Source organism: Sceloporus occidentalis, unplaced genomic scaffold (genome assembly GCF_023333645.1).
Source record: "Sceloporus occidentalis isolate IW3139 unplaced genomic scaffold, rSceOcc1.0.p SCAF_3, whole genome shotgun sequence".
In the NCBI taxonomy this organism is placed as follows: domain Eukaryota; kingdom Metazoa; phylum Chordata; class Lepidosauria; order Squamata; family Phrynosomatidae; genus Sceloporus; species Sceloporus occidentalis.
Genome location: NW_028316983.1, coordinates 42345399 through 42369641, shown reverse-complemented (window position 1 = coordinate 42369641; position 24243 = coordinate 42345399). Strand labels below are relative to the sequence as shown.

Sequence of the window (24243 nt, the reverse complement as noted above, 5' to 3'; positions counted from 1 at the left end):
GTTTAAAAAAATAAAGAAATCATGGGTGTGTTAGTATACAGTAAACAAACTCCAGTTGTCAAGCTGGATATGTGTTTGAGGTGTTTTTCAGTTAATGTTTTACAGTGTAAAAATACGTGAAAGATTTCTAGGGATTAAGAAGATTCCCCCAAAAGTTTGTTAAAAACATATTTTGGAGGTAGGATTAAACAATTTATCTGCTTTATTCCTATTCTAGGTGGTATTGCTGAGAATCTGGCTGAGAAGTTGATTGGTGTGTTGTTTGAAGTTTGGCTACTAGCCTGTTCCCGGTGCTTCCCCACACCACCTTACTGGAAAACTGCCAAAGAGATGGTTGCAAACTGGAGGCATCATTCTGCAGTAGTGGAGCAATGGAGCAAAGTAATCTGTGCCCTTACTGCTAGGTAAGTGAAAAGGTATTTTCCCCCAGCTTCAGTATGATAGTATAGCTGAGCTTTCCACTTTTACGATGACATATTTAGTACATTCTAGCACCCTTGCCAGTTTTATGCTCCAGTAAAACCAGAAGATAGGTTTCACTGCTCCTCTGAAATAAAAATTCTAATTCAGCCCCACCTATAAAGTGGCTCATCAAAAATGGACTCTTGCCCTTGTTCTCAGGTTCAGCTGTCACTTAGAATCATAGAATAATAGAGTTGGAAGGGACCACAAGGGCTATCCATTCCAATCCCCAACAGATGGCCATCCAGCCTCTGTTTAACTTAGGTAATATACCTGTTTTGGGGGAGTTCAGGGTGACCATGATTGAATTCCCCTCCAGTAATATATTAAAGAATTGCAAACCGAAATAGAAAACTGATACATCAGAGAGAAACTATGCTGGACGTGTAGGCAACAGATTAGCCTAAGGTTTGCTGTAGCTCATTCTCAGAAATGCTGAACCCTGATTTAATGTTGCATTCCTAAGGAGACCACTGTGTCTTTGATACTTAGGCCTCAAGCAAACGGTGCAAAAGGAGTGGCCAGAGGCTGCTCCTGCCCTAATTGAAGGACTGCAGCAACTGCATGTGCCTGGCCCCAATCCAGGCCGCCACGGTCCTGAATTGGCTGTCGAAAAGGAGCATTTTTTCTGCTCCTTTTTGGCCTGGCTCTTCTGGGTTAGGGCAGGCTTGATGCTGTTTCCAGCTGCGTTTGGGGCATGTGTCATGTAAACACTATGCCCCAAACGCCGACATACAGCAGCCCTTTTGGCCTGTCTTGTTTCAGGCCTTAGTTAGGCAACTGATCATTATGAGTAGACATAATTGTATTATTATTATTATTATTATTATTATTATTATTATTATTATTTATAAGGCACCGTACATGTACATGGCGCTGTACAAAAACCAAATAAAATCAAGGATATATATAAAGCCTGCCTATGGCGTACAATCTAGAGGTTAAAAAATTCCTTATTTTACTTTGATGTGAGTGTATACAATATTGGGGTCTGTATGACATTTGACTTATCCTGGATGGAATTTGACTTTGAGACTGTCAGGCTACGATTTCAAAACTCTAAAAATGTACTATGGTGTGTGATGGGTGATGAAGGCCAAGAAGCTACCAAAACAAATGCAGGATCAGGTTGTGGAGAAACACTACTCAGAGCTGGAATATGAAAAACTACATCATGTTGTGGGGCTGCCCTTTTGTCAGGAGATATTAAGAAACTGATCAGGATTGAGGATAAGATGTACAAAGCTAAATACATGGGAATTATAGAAGAAAACCTCAGTTTGTAAGGGACCTGAGCCTGGGGTAGAAGTTCATTTTCTAGCAGGATAATGGCCTTAAATACAAAGCCAAAGTAAGGGGGAAAACAGACTGTTCAAGCCACGCCTGCGAGAGCCAGGTTGGGACCACGGCAACCATACGCCACTGCCTCAATCCGGCCAGAATCCAGCCTCCAAGCTGACTTGAAGCTGCGGTCTGTTCCAGCTCTATGACTGGACTGGTTTAGAAACAAGAACCATTACATCTTAGTTAAAGCCTAAATTTCAGTTTGATTGACAGTCTGTGACAAGACTTGAAAATTGTCTTTTACCAATGGTCTGAATCTGGAAAAACAAGCAGTTTTACCAAGAAAAAGGACAAAATTGTTGGTAAGGAAAAGGGGTGTGTAAATTCTGCAAGACATTGTATTTCTCATGTAGCTGTATAATCTGATAGTTCATTGTTTGGATATCCTCTTTATTAGCTTAGTCTTCAAGAACATCTGGCAGTTGTACTTGGTCTGAAAATACAAGAGGGTAAAGGTAAAGGTAGTCCCTTGACATGAATGTCTAATCGTAATCAACTGTAGGGGGTGGTGCTCATCTTCATTACTAAGCTGAAGAGCGAGCGTTGTTCAAGGACTACGCCAGTGGTCATATGGCCAGCATGACTGTACTGAATGCTACCTTCCCACCAAAGTGATACCTTCCCACTAAAGTAGATACCTGTATATCTACTTGAATTTGCATGCTTTCGAACTGCTAAGTTGGCAGAAGCTGGGACTAGTGATAGGAGCTCACCCCATCATGCATCACTCAGGCCTCAAACTGTGAATCTTCTGATCTTCAAGTCCTCAGAATTGGCGTCTTAACCACTAGGCCTCCACATTCCCAAGAGTGTACACTGACATTTTTGAGATAGAAACGCTCATGAAGGATAAATGGAGTGTTTAACATTTGAGTGACTTCATATTTGTAAGTGAATTATTCAGAAAATAACTTATAATTAAATATAGATGAGTTAGAGTTAAATCTTATAAAGCCACAAATCACTGACAGTCTGACTTGTCCTCCAGATTGTTACGTTTTACATATGGACCGTCATTTCCGCCTTTTAAAATTCCTGATGAAGATGGAAGTCTGATACCTCCTGAAATGGATAATGAGTGTGTTGCTCAAACTTGGTTTCGCTTTTTACATATGTTAAGGTACTGTACACAAGAAAAAGGCATACAGTGTTGACAGTACATTTATACAAATCTGTTATAATATGTATTCTCTTGGTCCATGACTTGCTGGAATAAACTGTAATGAATTCACAGAATGATCCCAGTAGGTTAGTAACAGATATCCATTAATATAGTAGAATTAATACCTTCATGTGTTTGCATTTATTTTCAGATGTATTTATTTGGAAATAATGTTTTAAACCAATGCCTGAAATATTTTTCTTGAGGCAAAGCTTTTGTATCTTACCACACAGTTGTCCTCAAAGTAGACTCTTGAGTAGTTGGACTCTGAAAATTTCATTGTCAGCTTCAAACAAATCTTCTGTTCTTCATATCCATCAGTTGTGCCCCTTCAGCTGCTTAGCAGGTTCACATATTAAACCCATCTAATAACTCTTTCACTGTATGTATCTTAATGCCTTCTTGCCTCTGCTGCTACATGCTGTCTTGTGACGCTGTCACTTAATATTCTTGATGGAATATGTCATAATTAGTGAATTTAACTTTATAAAAAATCTTCCCCTTTGCTTTCCTGCAACTGAAGTCATAGTTCTTGTTTAAAGCAAGGATGGCCTATTTATGAGGTCCCTAGGCCTGTTTTACTTTCCTTTCTAAACTACTAGTCCCACCCCCCTTTTTTTTTACTGCACTGGGGACCCCAAGGGCTTTCATGTGGCTGTAGAATTGCACTTTTCCCAGCCCTTCTTTAAAGGAACCTTTATCATAAGTAGCAGTATGCCCTATTCTTTGAAATATTTGTTGTATTGTAGGTTGGAGGGTTTTTTTACATATACAAATACATTATGATTTAAACAATCTTTTTTCCCTTTTTGTAGTAATCCTGTGGATTTGAGTAATCCAGCAATTATAAGCTCTACCCCCAAATTTCAGGAACAGTTTCTAAATGTGAGTGGAATGTCTCAGGAATTGAATCAGTATCCCTGCCTTAAACATCTGCCTCAAATATTCTTTCGTGCTATGCGTGGTATCAGCTGCTTAGTGGACGCATTTCTAGGTAACATTTTCATTTTTAATTGAAAAGATGTCTTGCCTCAGCATAAAAAAAAAATACTGGATTTTAACTTTCTGTATTGATGTATTTTCCACTTGCAGAACTGGTATTGATCTTGATTTTCTCTTTGTCACTGTCTGTGTTTAAAATATGTTCATTTGTATCAATTGGCAGTTGGTTGTTTCCAGATCAAATTGGTCTCCCAGCTCTGGTACTATTTGTCCCTCCTGCATATCTGATTCCAGAGTCAAAAGCAGAGTGTATATAAGCAGCTTTTATGGCAATGGGACTTACTCAGGTCACTAGGCTCTTGCCCACAAACCTCCTGTATTCTCTTTCAAGGGTGACCCTGTAATGTTTAGGACTTTCTGGTCTTGCTGACTGCTATTGAAGAGTTATTAATACATACAGCAAAATGCATTGCAGTCAGATTTATGCTTTTTACTATAATATATTTTTCTTAAAGGATAGTAGCATTTCTCCTTGTTTGATTAAAATATTTCTATTCTTATGTGAAACTATAAATGTTTTAATAACTATTATACATATCATTTTGTTGAAGTGTGCTGAAGTGTCCAATATAGTGTGTTTCTCATATTTTGAAGAATGATACAACATTTCTGTAACATTTTTAATTGTGGTGCATAATATAGTAGCAATGTAATTTTTTCCTTCTCTAGGAGTTGCTGTCTTTACTACCAGTGGGTGTCAAAGATTATCTAAATATGGTACTGCAACTTGTTACGCTCCTCTGGGTGGCAAGAATCTGGGCATATGGGTGATGATTTTAAAAGAGGTTGGGGGTAGGGACAAATTTTGGAAAGCTGCAGTATTCTGTCATGCTAATAACTATTAAAATGATCCTTAATTTTCTTCAATAATTGTGATTTAATTGTGGCTATTTTAATTGTTTTTTAAAAATGCACCATAAATTTTTATTGATTTCCTTCTGTGAAGGCTGCCTTGGGTCCTGCTCTGGGATCAAAGTGGCATAAAATAAAATAATAAATAAATAAACCATTACATTAAGAATCCTTTTTGTTGTTGGCATTCACATACTCTTCAAGAAGAAAATGGGCTTGCTTGCAAAATTGTGGGCTATGTATTTTTAAATGCACTATAGATGTTCAAATGAAGAAGAGTCTGTTTAATAAAAGAAAAACACAACAACTTTAATCCTTAGTACTTTCTGCAGCTATAAGTCTCTCTCACTATAACAAACATGCCTGTAATCTCTAAATTACTTTGTTGCATAACTTTCATAGTTATGACAAAATATATGCATAATCCAAATAATAGTGTGCTTTTGCACTTATAGTTGCTGCTGAAATTTTGTCCGTAAGATATCTCTTACACAACTGTAAAATTTCTGATTCTTCATCTGTGTGTATCAGCCCTGTCTCACTTTGTGCAGCTCCTGATTTCTTGCAAAAACATTAGCGCTCCCTGCCATTAACCTTAAAAAAGATGCAAACTGAGAAGCAAAATTACCACTTAAAAGAGTTCATAAGAATACTCTTGAAATTCGTTAACCTTTTGAAGCCAAAGATTAAAACAAGTATGTCCGCCTTGTTTATTAACAAGTAGAAACAAAGCTATTGACTAGATGCAGTATGTCTACCTTCTTCATAATTTAAAATAGACTGAGATATGTACATCAGCCATTGCCTTCCAGTTCTTCGATTTTATAATTATTCACCTGGTTCACCTAACAATAAATGAAAATGGACTGTGAAGGAGATAGACCATAACTAAAAATACAGTAAACTAAATAGCGTGCTTCTAATGTTTTGAAGAATGATATTTAAAACTTTGTTGTAGTAAGAGAGAACTCTATTAATAATGCAGAAATAATACAATTATCATTTAATAAAAAATTAAACCTGAACTCTTGGATGAATACATTTAATAAAAAATTAAACCTCAACTCTTGGATGAATGTTTCCTTATAACAGAATACTGCTTCTTTATATTGATGGAACTAATAGCACAGTTTCAGTTGTGATAACTGTTCACTTTCAATTGTGGTACCACATCAGATGGAATAGTACTGCCAATCACACACTTATATATTGATTGTCCTTTGATTATTCATTGGTTAAGATTTTGTTCTTCTTGGTATATTGTCTGTGAAAGAAGATCTGTTTAAATTGTGGCATGTGTCTGAGAGTTGAAATTGTAGATGATTTACTGAAAGATTGTGTTCCTGATGTATCATGATTAACGTTCCCCTAAAAGCAGATGTAGCATGTTAAATCTTGTTTTCAAAGAACTGTCTGGAAAAAGGGACAAAAAAGATGATATTTCCATTTTTCTGTTTGTAGAAGGTGCCTCTTCCTATTGAGGATTAGACCATCCTTTCAGCTTCCTTGATACCACAAGCTATATTATTTAGCCATTCTTCAGACTCTCTGGAAAGTTTTTGGTGGAGGAAGTGTGTTTTGGGAGTTGGGATGTGGGGAAAATGAGCTTCTACCAGTCCCATTCCTTCCATATTTCTCTAGATCCAACCTGGTTAAGTCTGGAAAGAGGACAGAATGATATAATGTACATGGGAGGGAGATATAGAGGAGTGCACAAGCATAGTGAGTACTCCTAGGCTGTAATCCTGTGCACACTTACTGGGAGTAAATCATGCTGAATCCAATATGATTAGAAGTCAATCGTATTGGATTCAGCATGATTTACTTTCAGTTAGTGTTAGTGCTTAGGAGTGCAAACATGCGTAGGATTGTACTGCCAGTGACTTCAATGGTTTGGGGAACATTGCTCCAATGATTCTGTAAAAACTTGAGAGCTTGCCACAAAGATAGTAGAGCAGCGCAAAACTTCACTAGCTCTTACCCTGTTCTCATCTTTTCTACAAGAGGTGTGTGTTGCTATTGCTACATAATTATTGACACAAATCATCCTTATGTGTGTATCCTTGTCTTGGAGCAAATGAGTTAAGAGTTCCTAAAGAAGTTGAAATCTGTGTTCAGGTACTTTAATTAATTTAAAAACAGCTGTTTAAACAGATGATACATTTTAGTCTAGGTTAAGTAGCAGTTCTTTATTGTTCCGTTCCCATATGATAATTGATTCAGAGATAATGTGTTGGTTTTTATAATTTTTTGCTTCAAAGATGGTATTGATTTTTGCAGTATTTTTGCTACACCATAATAGATACTCATAATAGATAATCAGTGTGTTATACATGTGTGACCAAATACTGAACTAAATATATATATCTTCAATATTTACAGCCTGTGTTTGCTACATCATTGTGAATTAAAAGTGGCTATTAATATGACCAAAAAAGTGGCTTTTTGTTTTCTGTTGTTCTCTTACTCTCCCCCTTTTAGGTTCAAATATGCATATTTCTCTCCTTTTAAAGGTAACCAGCAATCTTACATGTAGTTACTTTGATGCTTTCCTTTATCACTTTCCAATCTTAGTAGAAAACAGATTCTAAAGCAAGGTTTTTTAAAGCACTGGTGCTGGTATGGGAGGAATAGCTATGTGAACATCTTGCTTAAATACCCAGTGTCTTGAGATTTCAGAAAGGCTTGATGCTGAAGTTCTCTATATTTTTCAGGTATTTCAAGACCTCGAGCAGATAGTGCTCCACCCACACCAGTAAACAGACTGAGCATGCCACAGACTACTGCTGTCAACACAACACCACCTCACAACCGAAGACATCGTGCTGTAACTGTGAATAAGGGAACAATGAAAAACAGCACAGTAAGCCTCTGTGTTTAGTAAAACAAATATGTTTCATATAATACTGATGATATTTACATAATCCAATATGACTAAGTCTAAGACTTGTTTTTAGTTCTAATCAGATGGTGATTTTTCTCATTATTCAAACAGGCTACCACTGCTCATACTTCCAAAGTTCAACACCAGCCATCCTCTACTTCTCCACTGTCTAGTCCAAACCAGACCAGTTCTGAGCCTAGACCTCTCCCAGCTCCCCACAGGCCAAAGGTTAACAGTATCTTGAACCTTTTTGGATCATGGCTATTTGATGCAGCATTTGTTCATTGTAAGCTTCATAATGGACTAAACAGAGACAGCAGTATGACTGGTAAATATTGCCTATTAAATTTTTACATTGCCTTCTTTGTTTGCTGGCATTTGCTACCTGCAAATTAACATGTGTGGCTAACAAAAATAAAAATCTGATGAAGCAGCATGATTAATATTGAATGTTATATTAACTCTATATAATATTATGCTGTTAACCCTAACATAAGGGACATGTGCAAAGGGATATTGTAGCACCTTTGAAACTAACTGAGAGAAAGTTTGTAGCATAAACCTTTGTAGCTTGGAATCTTAGAATTGTAGAGATGGAAGAGACCACAGAGGCCATTCAGTCCAACCCCCTGCCATGCAGGAAATCACAATCACAGCATCCCTGACAGATGGCCATCCAGCCTTTGTTTAAAGACCTCCAAGGAAGGCTTGAATCTACTTCATTAGATGTGTGGAGTGAAATGCCTATGGGAAAACATTTATATTTATGAATGAATAGGGGTTTGTGTGAATAGTAATATAAATGCAAAATTTGTGGGTATGGTGATGAGGTGACAAGTTCAGCTTTAAGGATGGTTGTTAGGGACAAAGGTGGGAGGACAAGTATTGCCTAAAGGCAAGATTAATAGATAATCATATGAATGGTGGAGGGAATTGTTGGATTGTAGTATGATGCTGGCTACTAACCAGAAAGGAGTTATGATAAAATGGCCAAAAAAGCCTTCCTGAGTCTGGGCTGTTTAGTGTTATGTGTAGTTTGTCAGGATACCTTTGTTTCTATTCAACCTGCGGTTGATGGACTGGAGTTTGTGGATATATCCCAATTCTGCTGTTTCTTTTTCCAATCTTGGTTTGAAGGTTTTTTTTTTTTTTTTTTGTTCAATGACTGCTGTACAAGATGGAATGTCCAGGGAGACTGAAGTGTTCTGCAACTGGTTTTTGTGTATTTCCATTCCTAGTGTCTGATTTATGTCCATTTATCCTCTGGCTGAGAGATTGGCCTCTTTGCCCAGTGTAGAGTGCTGAAGGTTGACAGAGGGTGGCATATATCACCTTAAAAGATGAGCAAGTGAAGGTACTTCTAATGTTGCGGATGATGTAATTAGGTCCTGCGATGTTATTTCCTGAGCCGCTGTATGGGCAAAGTTGGCATTTGGTTTTGTGGCAAGGTCTTGTACACAATCCCAAGCAGTTATTTACCTACAGAAGGAAACACAGCAAGGACTGGGAGACAGGTACAAGACTTTGCCAGAAACCCAGATGCCAACTCTGCCCGCACATCTAATCTGTAAATCACATCACTCACAACGTTAGAGTTACTTGCTCATACCTAATGTGGTATATGCCATCCTCTTGTCTCCAAAGACTTTCCTTAAAGCTGATGTTGACACTTTACCACTAGATGCACAATTTTGCATTGCTGTTACTAATCACACACACACACACACACATGCTCATTCATGAGTATAAGTGTTCACCCATAGGCACTTCACTCCATGCATCTGATGATGTAGCCTCAGGCTGCAAATCTCTTTCGTCTCAAAGGTGCTCCATTATCCTTTTCATACTGATCCAGACTAATATGCCTATGTATTTGAATTGTGCCATAAGAGGCATAGTTGTTAAAATCAATTCTTGTGTTAAGGTCAAATATTTCTATAAAATGTAGATAAGACTATTTCCCCCCAGTATGCAGGCTTGAGAACATGATAGGATGGTGGAATTTCTTTCTTATGTCCTTAAAAAATATCACATAGCAAATTTCCTTCAAGGGTTCTGTAAACTTGTAGCTTTTGAATCTTCCTAATAGCCACACCAATTTTATGTTTTGTTTTCTCATTGTTTTCCTGGCTTCCATATTTAGAGCTAAGATTGTAGAAATTGACTATTTGGATTAAATGCATTTACTGCAGGAAATGTGTATGTTTGTGTTGTACTGATAAGAAACAATAATACTTGGCAAAGTATGTCAGAGTTGATTCCTGGTTGCAAGAATCTCTGCATCATTTATATTTGAATAAAACAGTTAGTGACAGCAAAGACTGATGGTAGGAGCTGGGATTAATAATACCAGCAAGTTTGTGTAGTTTCTGTTAAAATTTTATAGCCAGTCTGTTCCTACATATGTAGGAAATACTTGTCTGCCCTGTTGAATGGTGCTGTATACCCAGGAGCATTCTAGAAAAATATTTTAGTGTTGCAAAACTTGATGGCCTTTAGCTAAGCAAAGAAAAATCTCAAATTGCATTTGTTAGAATTATCTGTTTGAGCAAACATGTTATATAATATAAAATATATTTATGTGCACAAAAATATATTGATCTCAGTCTATTTGCTAGTCCCAACTAGAGTTCACTTGTTGAATCAGTTGCAGTATGTTACGTGAACACTTAGGTAAATTTAATTGCTTCAGTGGGTCTCACCTAATTGGGTCTAGTGATTGTAGGCTACCCAAAAGTATAATTGGCAGGTTCAACCATGACAGTTTGGTTGGTTTTCATTTTTGCTGGCATCACCCTAACATCTCAGCCCTTATGCCCTGCTTTTATGTAGGGGGAACTGGATACAGGGAGCTAAGTGAGTATAGAAGCCCAATGTAAGACCTCAAGATACTCCAGATATTTGTACTTGAGTATGAATGTCTGTTATTAACTGCTGTCAAGTTGACTTACAACAACCCTATGAATGACTACTCTTAAGTCCCCCTGTCATCAACAGGCCTGCTCAGGTTTTGCAAATTCAGGGCTATAGTTTTCTTGATGGAGTTTATCCGTCTGGAATGTAGGCTTCCTCTTTTCCTACTGCTTTTCACCTTCCTGAGCTATTGTTGCTTCTAGTGAGTCATGTCTTTTCACAATGTTCCAAAGTACAACAGTCTCACTTATACTTTACTCCCATCTTTGCTTCTTGGGAGAATGCAGGCCTGATTTGCTCTAGGACCCTTTTCTTTGTCCTTTTGGCAGTCCAGAGTATCTGCAGAATTCTCCTTCAGCATAACATCTCAAATGGATTGATTCTCTTCCTATCAGCTGTCTTCACTCTCCAGCCATATATAGAAATTGGAAATACCATGGCATGGACAATTCTAACCTTAGTATTTAATGATATATTAATGACTGATCCAAGGTATAGGAAATCTTTGACTATTTCAGGGTTTTCATTGTCTACCTCAATATAATGTGCATCATCTGTGGTCATCAATTTTGTTTTGTTTTCTTAATGTTCAACTGTAAACCTGCTTTTGCACTTCCTTCCTTGACTTTCTTCAGTAATTGTTTCATGCCTTTGCTACTTTCTGTAGTATGGTATCATTTGGTTATCTTAAATTGTTGATGTTCCTTCCTCCAATTTTCGTATCTTCTTTCTCCAAGTCTAATCCTGCTTTATGTATGGTACATTCAGCATACAGGTTAGAGATAGGGTGATAAAATGAAGCCTTGCTTGATCCCCTGGCCAATTGGAAGCCACTCTGTCTCCCCATATTCTGTCCTAACAGAATGCAAGTTACATATTAGGACAACTGAATGCTGTGATAACCAATTCCTTTAAGAACCATCCATAGTTTTTATAACCTACACAATCAAAGGCTTTGCTTAAATCTTTAAAGCAGTTTATTTTCTTCTGAAATTCTTTGGTGTTCTCCATTATCCAGTATATGTTTGCAGTATGATCTCTTGTGCCTCTTCCTTTTCTGAACCCAGCATGGGCATCTAGCATTTCTTACTCTATATATGATAAAAGTCTTCATTGTAGAATTTCGAGCCTCATTATGCTTGTGTGGGAGAATAATGAAGTGGTCATGTGGATACAGCGATCCCTGGTTTGGGGAGTAGGATGTATATCGAATGTTTTCAATCTGTGTGCAATTGTTTTATTTTCCATATACTGTATATACTCAACGATAAGTCAACCTCATGTATAAGTCGAGGGTCAGGTTTTGAGGCCACAATTAAGGATTTTGCCATGACCTATGGATAGGTTGAAGGTAAAATTTGGAGGCTCCTTTAGTGTGTGTATGTGTGCATATGGCAAGAGAGACTTTTTTTGCATCATTTCAGCCAAATGCATGAATGGGAGAGGGACTCTTAAACAAAAAGCAATAGCAATCAATCATCAAGGACTCTTTCTGCTTGGTTCCAGAGAGAAATAAACTCTCTGCACCGCATGGGGAAATCTGAAAGAGCTGCTATCACATTGCCATAGTGACCTGTAAATAAATCAACCTGGGATGTTGGAGTCAATTTTTGGGCATACATTTTTAGACTTATAGATGAGTATATACGGTATATGTTGACTGATTATTTAGAACTGTTTATTTAGATTCTGTCTCTGTGGATTGAAGCAGCTCTATTATGTCATCTATTCCTAGTGATTTATTTTTTCCAAGTGCTCTAAGTGCACCTTCCACTTAACCTTCTAGAATTGTACATTCATCTTCAAATGATTCTTACGTGAATGAATCTGTCATCCTTTCATCTCTATGATAAATAAATAGTGCTTCAGTGTGCTGTTTCCATCGGCTTTTTATTTCTTCATGATCATATAGTGTGTTCTCCAATGGTTGAAGAACATTCCTTCTCTTGGTAGAGAGATCTTGCAGCACCTTTGAGAGTAACTGAAAGAAAAAAATTGGCAGCATGAGGTTTTGTAGATTTCAGTGAACTGCCTCAGATGTATTTGCCTTATCTTGGTTTAAATTTCCCATTGAAATTTGGGTTTTTGTGGAAGATGTCTCATGTTCTTTCTCTTTTGTTGTTGTCTTCTACTTTTCTGCACTGGTAGTTATAGTAATTCTCCTTGCCCCTTTACACAAATCACTGAATAGTTGTGTTTAGGGTTCTGACCCTATTGCTGTCCCCTTTTACTTTTGCTTCTCTGCTGTTTTTAACTGCTTCAGTAGTTTCATCTGTCATCCCTTGAGGCTTCTCTTTCTTTTTGGCTGCAGATGTGTCTTTTTGCATTCCTTTCTGACAGTATTCCTGGCTTCAGTCCAAAGTTCTTCTGTCTCCCAGTTAATAGGGCTTAATAGTGTAAATCTATTTTTTAATTTTCTTTAAAGTCTACAGGGGTGTTCTTCATGGGTGTTGTGTATTTTGGGACAGTTATTGATTTGGTGTTCTTCTTTAACTTTACTTTAATGTTTTATATTAGCAGTTTATGGTCTGTGCCAGAATCTGCTCCTGGTCTTGTTTTTTCAGAGAAAATGGAGCCTGATTTCTCTGTTGGCCATGAGGTGATGTCCATGTATACAGTTGCCTCTTTAGTTGCCTGAAGAATGTGTTTGTGATGAACAAATTGTTGGCTTCACAAAATGTCATTTCTTGATCCTACGCCAAATTCTCCTATAATGTTTGGTTCTACTCTGTTTGGTACTTTTGCATTCCAGTTGTCTGTAACATGTTTTGGTGTGTGATCAGCTACCTCCTGAACTCCAATGTAGAATTTTCCAATTTCCTCCTCTTCTGCCTCATATTCCATGTTCCGTAATAAGTGTTGTGCGGTTACAGACTTTCCTTTCACCTCTGAGTGCATCAATAGCTGAACATTCTTTCAGCTTGAGTCCAGTTGTGTCATTAGTCACAGCACTACTCATACGTATCCTGTGCTTTTCTCCAGTAGCTTGCAGAGTCCTTCTGATCTGGGAGTCTCAAGTTCTGACACTATCTCTTGCTTCATTTTGGACTGTCTTATCATAGAGTTTTCAAGGTAGAAGGCTTCTGAAGTGTTTTATATTGCCTTCCTCTGGGCAGAACTAATAAACTTTAGCTATGATGCTACTGCCACTTTCTCTGAGAATTCCTCTGCCACTGTCACCCCCACTACTACTGCTGCCCAGTAACTGTTTGGCACATTTAGCCTGGCTCCTCAGTGAAAGCCTATCTGACATAGGAACCCCTATCAGAAGCACTGCTGCCATAACCATCGCCTCTCGCCTCACAGGAGCAGGCAGTGCCACTACGAAAGAAAGGTAGTGCTGTCATGAATGTATGTAAGAGTGTTTTAGTCATATCTGGTTGAATGCAACTACACTATTGAGCTCCTGTGATTGAGATTTCTGATAGGACTTTTAAAATGAATTGAAATTATGGCATCCTGTACAGAAAATATTGAAGTTCTTGGATAAATGGCATGAAGCAGGGATTTATGGCTTCTGGGCCAAAATGATCCTTTTAGTTAATTGATTTGTGTGATGTCTATAGTAAAAAGGAGCAACCGCCTAGAGTCTTGTAGTGCCTTAAAGGCTAACAAATCTGTTACATTATTATAGGCATTCACAGATGCTGTTCATTTCATTTGATGCATAAGGTAACCCAAAACCTATGCCATAATAAATTGGTTAGTCTCCAGGTTGCCACAGAACTTTGGTTTTGTTGTCATAAAACAGATCATAAGGCTGAAAAACTTCTTAAAGTACCCATTTTATTCTGCATACCTTTTCGCAGAAGATTTTCAATGCTGTGTTAGTCTGTGTCAGTATAAAAGAGGGAAGGCAAACGAGTCTTGTGGCACCTTTAAGACTAATTTATTTTAGCATAAGAATATGTGAAATACAAGCTTGCTGCCAACTCCTCTTCCTCTCACAAGGTTGGCTTTTGTATTGCTTAATCAGCTTTTTTAATACAGTCAATTAGCCAGAAATCTTAAGGTTCCTTTTCCTTCTTCAAAGTCAAACTGTTGGTTCCCTTTGTTCTCCTTCATTCCGTCTTCTAAATTGTCAGCCTTAGTGTGGACAAATTCTCACAGATCTAGAATTCATTTGGCTCTCATCTTGTTTCTTGTAATGCTTCATAGCACTCCCTAAAGCCTGGTCCATGTTTCCTGACCAATGTGTTTCTTACTCTCCTCTCTTAAATGGTATTGTTATTCTGTTTGTCCTTGAGATTTATTGTCATGACTACCCTCTGAGTCCTTGTAGGTGGTTTCTGTTGTGAAGCACAGTCCAGCCATACTGTGAGCTCACTCTGCCTGTCTTAAGACAACTATGAGCCCCCATGCTCTATTACAGCCCCTATTTTGGGACACTGACTTTTCATAGGCTGCTTGGAATCTTGAGAACCTGTACCTTGCAGGAGATTGTGTGATGCCTTGAGTTGCTGATATTGAAGCAAAGCTTGTTTGGCGCACAAATCCCAGAATCCTCTATCCAGAATTAGATACTTTTGAAGTTATAGTCCAAAAAAGTAACTTTTCCAATGACTTCTTTAAACTCCATGGTTTACTCATTTACCGTATTTTCTGATGTATAAGACGACTTTTTAACCCATGAAAATCTTCTCCAAAGTTGGGGGTCGTCTTATACTCCGGGTTAAGCCCAGCCTGCTCCCGCCTTTCCAGGCTCAGGCCTCCGCAGAGGCCGCAAGGGAGCTCCACAGCCAGCACAATCGCCGCTGGCCTGCTTCCTCCTTCCCAGGCCTCTGCAGAGACCCAGGCCTCCACCGAGGCCACGAGGGAGCTCTGCAGCCGGCGCTATTGCCACTGGCCTGCTCCCTCCTTGAATTTGGAAGAGGGGTAGTCTTATACGACGAGTATATCCCAAACTCTATATTTTAACAAGAAAAGTTGGGGGTCGTCTTATACACCCATTCATCTTATACGCCGGAAAATATGGTAGTGGTAAAGCTGAGTTCCTAGGGCAGGCTTGGCAATTTCTCCAGGTCAGGGCTGTGCATCCTTTTCATGAAATTTCAGAGAAATTGTCCCCAGTTCCTAGAAAGGACAAGGGCATTTTTCAACTTAAAAAAAATAATACGATGGGGCATGAGGGAGATGGGGCCCTCCCAGGTCCAGCAAGAGGATGCACAGCCCTAACCTGTTGAACATGGGTTCATATGGCGCATTACTTCTTTAGTCCATTTCATGATCCTTATTTGGCAGCTCATAACATTTAGTTCTGTCTATTCTTTTTCACTCTCAATTGTTAAGAGTAATAATCTACTGGTCTCCTGCTAAGGGGGTATTGCAGTAATTTAGCCCTCTTTCTTTAAACTTTTAAGATAAAATGGAGCTTTGCGTCTTCTTATTTTTGTCAGCAGATTTTCATGTCGAGCTATGTGCTCACTATGCCCCTTCAAAAGATATTTCTGTATTCTATGCTTCCATTCTGAAACAAGCTTAAACGTTTAAGAAAATAACAGTAAATGTCTAAAAATAATAAAACACCAAAATCAGTATTGAAAACCATAGTAACTGTTTTCTACTATGGGAGAGTGGGTGCCAATTCCAGAGGAAATGCATTCCATATCTTGTGTGACATAGGGAAATGCTGCTTTCTTAAATGTTTGAAAAGAAGAAGTGTATTCATAAGGGCCACTCCTGTTAATTCTAATAACTGAATAGATCCATACCAAGACAAGGATTCTCATAGATAGCCAGGCATAAACTTGAATTGAGCCCAGAACATAGTTGGCCAGCACCACACATTTTTTGTACTGGAGTGATTTGCTCACAGAATTGTGCACTGGTTAGCAGCCTAGCTGTTGCATTTTGTACCAGTTGACAATTCTGGACATTCTTCAAGGGCAGCTCCGTGTAGAGTATATTGCAGTAGCCTTTATGATGTGCCAAGACAAGAATAGTTATTGCCAATCAAACTGAGTGAGAGCTGCAGCTGGTGTAATAAATGTAGCTGTACAAGCATGCTCCTTGGAACTGCTGCCTCCTGAAGATTCAGTAGCTATCCCAGGAGAGAGCAGACCCATCAAGATCATATTGAATCCCATGGCCTAAACCATACTTTCTGCTGACCAACAACACCTCCATTTTTTTTCTGCATTTTATTGTAGTATATTTGCCTTATTCAGCCCATTACTGAGCTCAGGCCACATACCACTTTGGAAGTGGCTAGCAGTGTTTCAGAGCTTAGTATCTACAGCTGTGTTGAGGTTGTTCCATACTCCCTAAACCATTTTAGGAATCCAGGAGTAGTTTTTGGTGCATCAGCCAACTCCCCAATTGGTGCGGAAAGTAAGAAGTAATTTAACTCTGTATTCCCATAAACTGAATGCTGATACTTCTGCCTTCTTCTCTTTACTGAGCCTGCAATATAACCATCTTGCAGCTGCAGGCTTATACACAAAGACCAATCCACCAGGCCAGATTTTTGGGTTACAGGTTTGTTTTTTTATTCCTATATTTTTGTAGTATCATGCCAGTTGAAAAATTTTGGAAATCTCAAAATCTCACACAACCTATGTGCTGCTTTATCAACACTTTGATGATGCTAATAAAGTATTACCCATCTCTGATTTATGGGTTTTCTTTTCTGACCTTAGGAATACCTGACTCTTTTGCTTCATAGTTTTAAAGTCCGTTAGTTTATGTGTACACTAGCATCTGCCCTCTCTCATTAAGATTGAATCAGTAGTTTGTTCCAGTAGACTTAATTTAGTGAGAAGAGTTGAGCTTTGTTTCTGCCAAGCTAAACTGGAAAACTTCAGTAACTTGTTTATAGGATGTACAGTACTTCAGTATTTCATCACTCTTCATATCTACTCATCTGGATATATATGTGCCATGTAGTTTTAAAAAAACACGTTAATGTAGCAATACTTTTTGCTTCATGGCAAAAATAGACTGGAAAATTCCCTGCTTTTTTTCAGGTTTTGGAAACTTTATATATGAATGCACATGCAGTTGCTGACAATCTGTTAAAAAGGTTGTAAATGAAACATTGCCTTTTTTCCTGTAAAAGGAGTAGCAAGTCTTTAAAAAAATCTTCTCTCAAGGAAAATATGGAATGTACAGAAACACCTTTTCATAGCAGCTACAGATTTCAGAACCCTTGAAGAGAGAAGGGATATTCTTGCCTCAGTTGTTTTTTTGTTCCTTAGAAGCTTATCCTAAGGTTTCCAGGAGGCCCTTTTGATAGAATGCAGAGAGACCAGCTTCCACTTCACACTTTATGTAAGCAGTGTGGTTGTTATGATGGTAACAAAACCTGTGAAAGCAGTTTCACAAAAAGTGTTGGTACTGGCGCCCATAAAAGTTGGGGCCATTTTTAACACAACTGTGATTGCACTGATCCATGTGGAAGCAGATTCAGTGCATATGGAGCCAATATATCTGAGTTTAAGTTAAATTCAAAACCAATAGTACCTCCATACTTCATATCTGTGAACGTGTTGGCTATATAATGGGGAAGATCTTCAGGGTGATCCTGGGTGCCAAACAAGATGTCTAGTTTTCTTTTTACTTTAACAGAGTGTTCTGTTCAACTCCCCATTATGGACTGTTAGCTTCCAGAATTAATTTCATTCTTCCACCTTTCACTTTTCCACAAAATAATGGCAAATGAGTTAAAATTTGTACACTAAATGTTGTATTTCTACTTACATCTCCTTAACTTAGAGGGAGAGGTTGGGCCATCTTTTACTTTCCTTTATAGAAACTGCAAATAAACAGACAAATGTAGGATATTTTATAAGGCGGTGGTAAGATCATTACTAGAACATTTTATGTTTTCCCACCCCTAGATTTTCAGTTGCTGATTCATGAAATAAAGCAAATTTCTGCCCCAGCTGGACAGTATTTCTAAACATCTGAATGTACTATATTTTCAAACCTAACCCTGTGGCAGTATATTTTTCTAACTTTTGTTGATAGTTCTGCATGAAATCCTAATTTTTGGACCCTACTGCTGATTTCTTGTGTGTTTAACAAGCCTGCTAGTTCATAAGCTTTTAATCTGTTTTTCAAAAAACTGAAAGCTGCTTAACTTGTTATTACAGTTTCACCATCTTTAAAGTATTTTATAACTACTGCTGTCCTTTGATTTGTTTCCATTTTATTTCTATTATCTTGCAGCATCTTTTATCCAAATTCTTCTTTCTTATAAATCTTGTAAGTAGGAACTAGAAGCTTCTCTTTAATTGCAGTCATGTTCTTTTCTTTTTTGCATAATCTCATTTTTTAATTTGTATCATCATCATCCTTTGTAGCTTTTGCTCTTTACATGGGAAGGAAAAGTAACTGTGTGTGGCTTCTTTAATGGGGAAGATTGTTGGCAAAAGCAAATTAATCTGCCTGAATCAATCCCATCATTTTCTGTACTCTAGTCTGTGATCATGTCATGAATTTAAGGATTTTGCACTAACCGTGTTTTTTTCTTAAAGCTTATTTTATACAAAACTAGTGTTTTGATTTGTATGCATTTTGCATGTAGTATTTTTTCTAATTTCTTAAATTTTGCTGGATAGCTTATTCAGGACAAAAATGGCTCATGGGAAGACGCATAAAGATTTGGGTTTAGTTGCTTATGCTGTGAAAAAAATCAATGAAGAAATTATTGTTTTAAAAATATGATTGACCTTGACTTAATTTTTCTAAATTGTAAATCCATCCAATTTGCAATGAACATTGAAAACATAAGTAGAGCTTCTGTTTGTAAGACTGCAGTTGACTAGGCTTCAATCCTATGTGCACTTATTTGGGGTTAAAATTTATTAACTCAGTGAGACTCCTGAATAAGTATGCTTAGGATCAGACAACAAATGATCTTTCCCCTTTGTGTACAGAATTCATCAAATGTCATAGATTTGAGTTGATTTAGATACTTTAGTACTGGTGGAATCAAGCTGTCCTTTTTGTGAACATGTCTCTGTATAATAACCTTAAACTGTTCACCTTTTCTAGACATGTCTAAGCACCTAACTGTTGTCTCTTGGAAATTTTCCAAACCTGTAGGGAAATAGTATTCTTATTGTCAGCACCCTCTTACTGACTGAGAGATGGAAAGAATGAAGCAATTGCATGTTTGTACAGGGTGACAGCACAGAATTATAAACACATGAAAATTGGCTTCTGCTGAGAGAAATATAGACAAAGAAAGCAAAGAGCCAACCCCTTTAGCCCCCTGATGTATCATTTAATAGATATATCAGTTCTTGTCCTTAATCCTTGACACCAAAGAGATACAGGGCATAATTCCACATGCATACAGGAAGCTCCATCTTCCTGTCTTTCCACTGTCACTCTTGTATCTTGTAAATATAGGAGCCCTGGTGGCGCAGTGCTTAAATGCCTGTACTGCAGCCACACTCAAAACCACAAGGTTGCGAGTTCAAGACCAGCAAAAGGGCCCAAGCTCGACTCAGGCTTGCATCCTTCCGAGGTCGCTAAAATGAGTACCCAGACTGTTGGGGGCAAATTAGCTTACTTGCTAATTAGCTTACTTGCTGTTCACCGCTATGATCTTTGGAATAGCGGTATATAAATAAAACAAATTATTATTATTATTATTAAATGCCACTCCAGCTGGTATGCCAAAGAGGTGGCCTCCAGTAGAGCATGTGGAGCCATAGATGAAAAGGGAAAAGGTTTCAAATGTGTGGAGTATTTCTTTGTGGATCTCTGGATCCTTATCCATTTTCCTTCAGAATGCTTACTCCTCATTGGCAATTGTCCCTTTTAGGGTTCTTGAAGTGGTGTTAAAGAAAAAATGCAAAAGGCTACCCATAATAAATTTTAATCACTCTATATGCTACTCAGTGCTTTCCTTAAACACATTTTTCTTGGTAATCTGGTATTTTCCTGTGTCTGGAGCTTGTATAAGTGTAGTCTTAGCTTCAGCAACATAGAAGTAATACCTTCACAACAGTAACAAAATATAAAGGGAGATAATTGTGTAATTAAGAGGAACTTGTATGACTGAAGTGGCAGAACCAGTTTTTGGGCTCATTAATAACTAGTAGAGAAATCTAGGAAAATGAAAGACATGGATATGAAAAAAGTTTGTAGAGATTTCATTGAAGGATCTCTTGCTGATGTGCATTGCTGTAAATTTGAATGAAGCAGAGACCTCCGCTAGAACAGCATGAATAATGCCTCCTAGAGCGCTGAAGGAGGCAATTGATATGTGTCTCCACAAGGGGTATAACTTCTCATTGCTTGCAGACATAGTCATATATTCCCTAAACGGTTTATAAACAGAGGCAGCAATCCAAATGTAACAAATTAATGACTTTTATGATGACTAAAATTTGACTTGATCTTTGTGTCTAGGATCCCATGAGCCTATTCCGCATATTGACAAATGTAATGAAACTTTGTGCTTTTCATTTTTTGTTTTAGCTATAGCAACACAAGCTAGTGTGGAATTTCGCCGGAAGGGATCACAAATGTCAGCAGACACTATGGCTTCCAATCCCATGTTTGATGCAGGCGAATTTTCAGACAACTATGAATCAGGCAGAGCAGAGGCCTGTGGAACACTTTGTAGAATATTTTGTAGCAAGAAGACTGGGGAAGATATATTGCCAGCCTACTTATCCCGGTACAGTACTGATTTGATTTTTAAACTATAATCTTGGAAGAATATGCAGTTAAATATCTGTGTTAATTCTAAAAGTTCCTTCATGCCCCCGATACCCAATTTTGATTAAATGAATAAGGAAGTATTCTGTGAATTTGGGTTTGATGATTAAGCTACTTTGCATGTTATATATTTAATAACTAGTCAAAATTGGGTGGGTAGAAGAATTTCACTGTTTTAGAATTTTTTTTAAGTTGAATAAAATACAGGACTTCCTCTACGTTTGTGCACGAGCAGTGGCGCACAGGGAGCAGCTGCTCAATTATGTTTAAACACTCTGACAGTAGAAGAGTTTGGATGTAATATGGCTGGTCTCATTATCTGCATTTATTCTGTATGACATAAACATGGAATCCCATAACACTTTTTTCACATATGTATATTTTGATGTCACTTATGGAGGGAATGCGCATGTTTGACTAAGAACAGCCAATGCATTTGACATGCTTTATTTGAAATATTTAAAAATGTTCAACAACACTGCATGTTACAGGTAGATGGAAATGGCTACTAGAAACAGCACATACATATTGAACTTTCCCTTTTTCTCCTCTAATACGTGGCATCATATTGTTGACGTAATACTCTATTGTGCAGTTTCCCTGTTTTATGATATTGTTTGCTGAAGGTAGGATAACATGTAACATGATCACCAACTGATATTTGTGATGTTCATACATGACGCTGGGAGAAGTAGAGAACTCTTAAGAGAAAACTCTGCTTAATAATACAATTTTAGTAGTATCTCTGCCTTCCATGTAGCATGTAATTCTGCACTTAAAACTGATGAGAAATTTACCGTATTTTCCGGCGTATAAGGTGCCGGGGGGTATAAGGTGACCCCCAAGTCGCCCGCCGGCAGCATCCCTGGCCTCCTATACAGGGGTCTCGCGCCGGCTGGAGGGGGCCTTTCTGGAGGCCTGAAGCAGGATCTGCGGCGGCTGGGCTCTTGCTGCCATTTTTTTTTCAAAAGGCGGCGGCGGGGAAGCGGCTCCAGAGCCGGCCAGGCCGAGACAAAGAGTCGGCCCCTTACTCCTTGCCACTGCTGCTGCCGCCACTGGGAATCCTCCGCTCCTCCAGCAGCTTCAAAAGTCCTCTGCTGAAGCTGCTGCTGCCACCTGGGATCCTCTGCTCCTCCAGCGGCTTCAGCAGAGGACTTCTGAAGCCGCTGGAGGATCGGTGGTGGTGGCTGTGACGGCAGCGCCGAGGAGTAAGGGGCCGGCTCTTTGTCTTGGCCCTGCTGGCTCTGGAGCCACTTCCCCACCGCCTTTTGAAAAAAAATGGCAGCGAGAGCCCAGTCGCCGCGGATCCTGCTTCAGGCCTCCAGAAAGGCCCCCTCCAGCTGGCGCGAGTGCCGGATGGCTGGGAGAGGACCCAAAAAGGACCCCAGAGACAGGGAGGTGGCTATGCCATTTGCCTGTCTCTGGGGTAAAAAACCGGCGCATAAGGCAGACTCAAAGAGTCGCCTTATACGCTGGTAAATACGGTATTTATTTTTTCATGTAAATATGCTTTTTAAAAATTTCACTTCTTCCCTATTGTGTGTGCGTATGTGCTTTTGAGTCACCTGTTGACTTATGGTGACTCCCATGCATTTCATAGGGTTTTCTTAGGCAAGGAATACTCAGAGGTGGTTTTGCCAGTTCCTTTGTCTGAAATATAGCCTACAGCACCTGGTATTTGTTAGTGTCCTCCCATCCAAGTTCTAACCAAGACTGATCCTGCTTAGTTTCCAAGATCAGACAAGGCCTGGTGCCTTTAGCATAGTTAGGCTACAATTCCATATTATTGATCTGTAAACATTTTCAAGTGGTGTATTTGCTTCTGGTGGTATACATGTAATTAAATAGTAGTGTCAGTAAAAACAAAGACAGATCTAATCATCTCTGTGATCCTGCCACACACTCTCAGAGAGCATTAGATTATGGTCTTCTCTTTTGTGGATTCTCCCTTCTATCATGCATGTGCTCTGTCTTATTCTAGCAGCCTACATGGAGAACATTTATTTGTAATCAAAGCTTTAAAACTCTATTTTAAAATGTTAGAAAGATTTCTGCCCTGCCTCTGAGATACAGTGAGCATTCTCTGTTCACTAATGCTGTCCAACCTGTTACTTTGTAATTAAAAAGGTAGATACGGTACATACATCCTTATTATATTTAAATGTAAATGCTGAATGTTTCCTTTGCTAGTAACCAAATCTCAGTGATATTAGGTTCAGATGGTTCTTTATTACAACTCACTAAATCTGTCTTTCTTTGCCAGATTTTACATGCTTTTAATTCAGGGTTTGCAGATAGCAGATTCCATTTGCCACCCGGTTCTGGCTAGTATTATTCTGAACTCTCCTGCATTGTTCTGCTGTGACCTGAAAGGGATTGATGTCTTAGTTCCTTATTTCATTTCAGCACTTGAAACTATTTTGCCTGACAGGTAAATATGTGTATTGCATATATTTGTTTTAGTTGTTAGCTTCTGAATATTTTTAGAAATCCTCTTTCTGCTATGACTACACAATTAAAAATGTAGACCAAGGTGGCAACTTACTATGGTGCGTTACAGACCACCCTAAAGCGGGCGGTCTGCTGCCGCCGCCATTCACTGCGGAGGGAAGCCCCAGCGGCCAGACCGCGAGGCTTCCAGCCGCAGCGAAAAAGGAACGCTGAAATGGCGCTCCTTTTCAAAAAGTGGAAGTGGTGCACGAGGGGCAAAGCGCGCCCTCGCAGCGTCACTTACGGTGCGCCACGTCTGGGCGCTGTGCATCCAAGATGTAAAAATGACAGCGCCCATGTGGATGGGCGCTGCCATTTAGGACGCACTCTGCGCGTGTTGGGAACAGGGCCGGTTAGGAAGGGGCAACCCTTCCTAACCCTAGGACACCCCTTCCTAACCCTAGGACGCATGGAGTGCGTCCTAAATGGCGGTCTGTAACCCACCAAAGAAAGTTAC

At 38.7% G+C, this 24243-nt stretch overlaps 1 protein-coding gene across 5 annotated transcripts in view; it reads left to right on the top strand.

Moving 5' to 3' along the window:
- The window catches only part of LOC149315809 (ral GTPase-activating protein subunit beta), a 69251-nt gene that overhangs the window by 6693 nt on the left and 38315 nt on the right, over positions 1 to 24243 (top strand). For 3 of the 5 annotated variants that reach the window (XM_089514147.1, XM_089514146.1, XM_089514145.1), the window contains exons 5-12: positions 218 to 404; positions 2795 to 2926; positions 3784 to 3962; positions 7537 to 7685; positions 7818 to 8034; positions 18789 to 18824; positions 21054 to 21255; positions 23560 to 23727. In XM_089514147.1, coding sequence (XP_089370273.1) covers positions 218 to 404; positions 2795 to 2926; positions 3784 to 3962; positions 7537 to 7685; positions 7818 to 8034; positions 18789 to 18824; positions 21054 to 21255; positions 23560 to 23727 — 1270 coding nt within the window. The remainder of the gene's footprint in view (positions 1 to 217; positions 405 to 2794; positions 2927 to 3783; positions 3963 to 7536; positions 7686 to 7817; positions 8035 to 18788; positions 18825 to 21053; positions 21256 to 23559; positions 23728 to 24243) is intronic. The other 2 variants (XM_089514150.1, XM_089514148.1) reach the window with 1 other exon arrangement.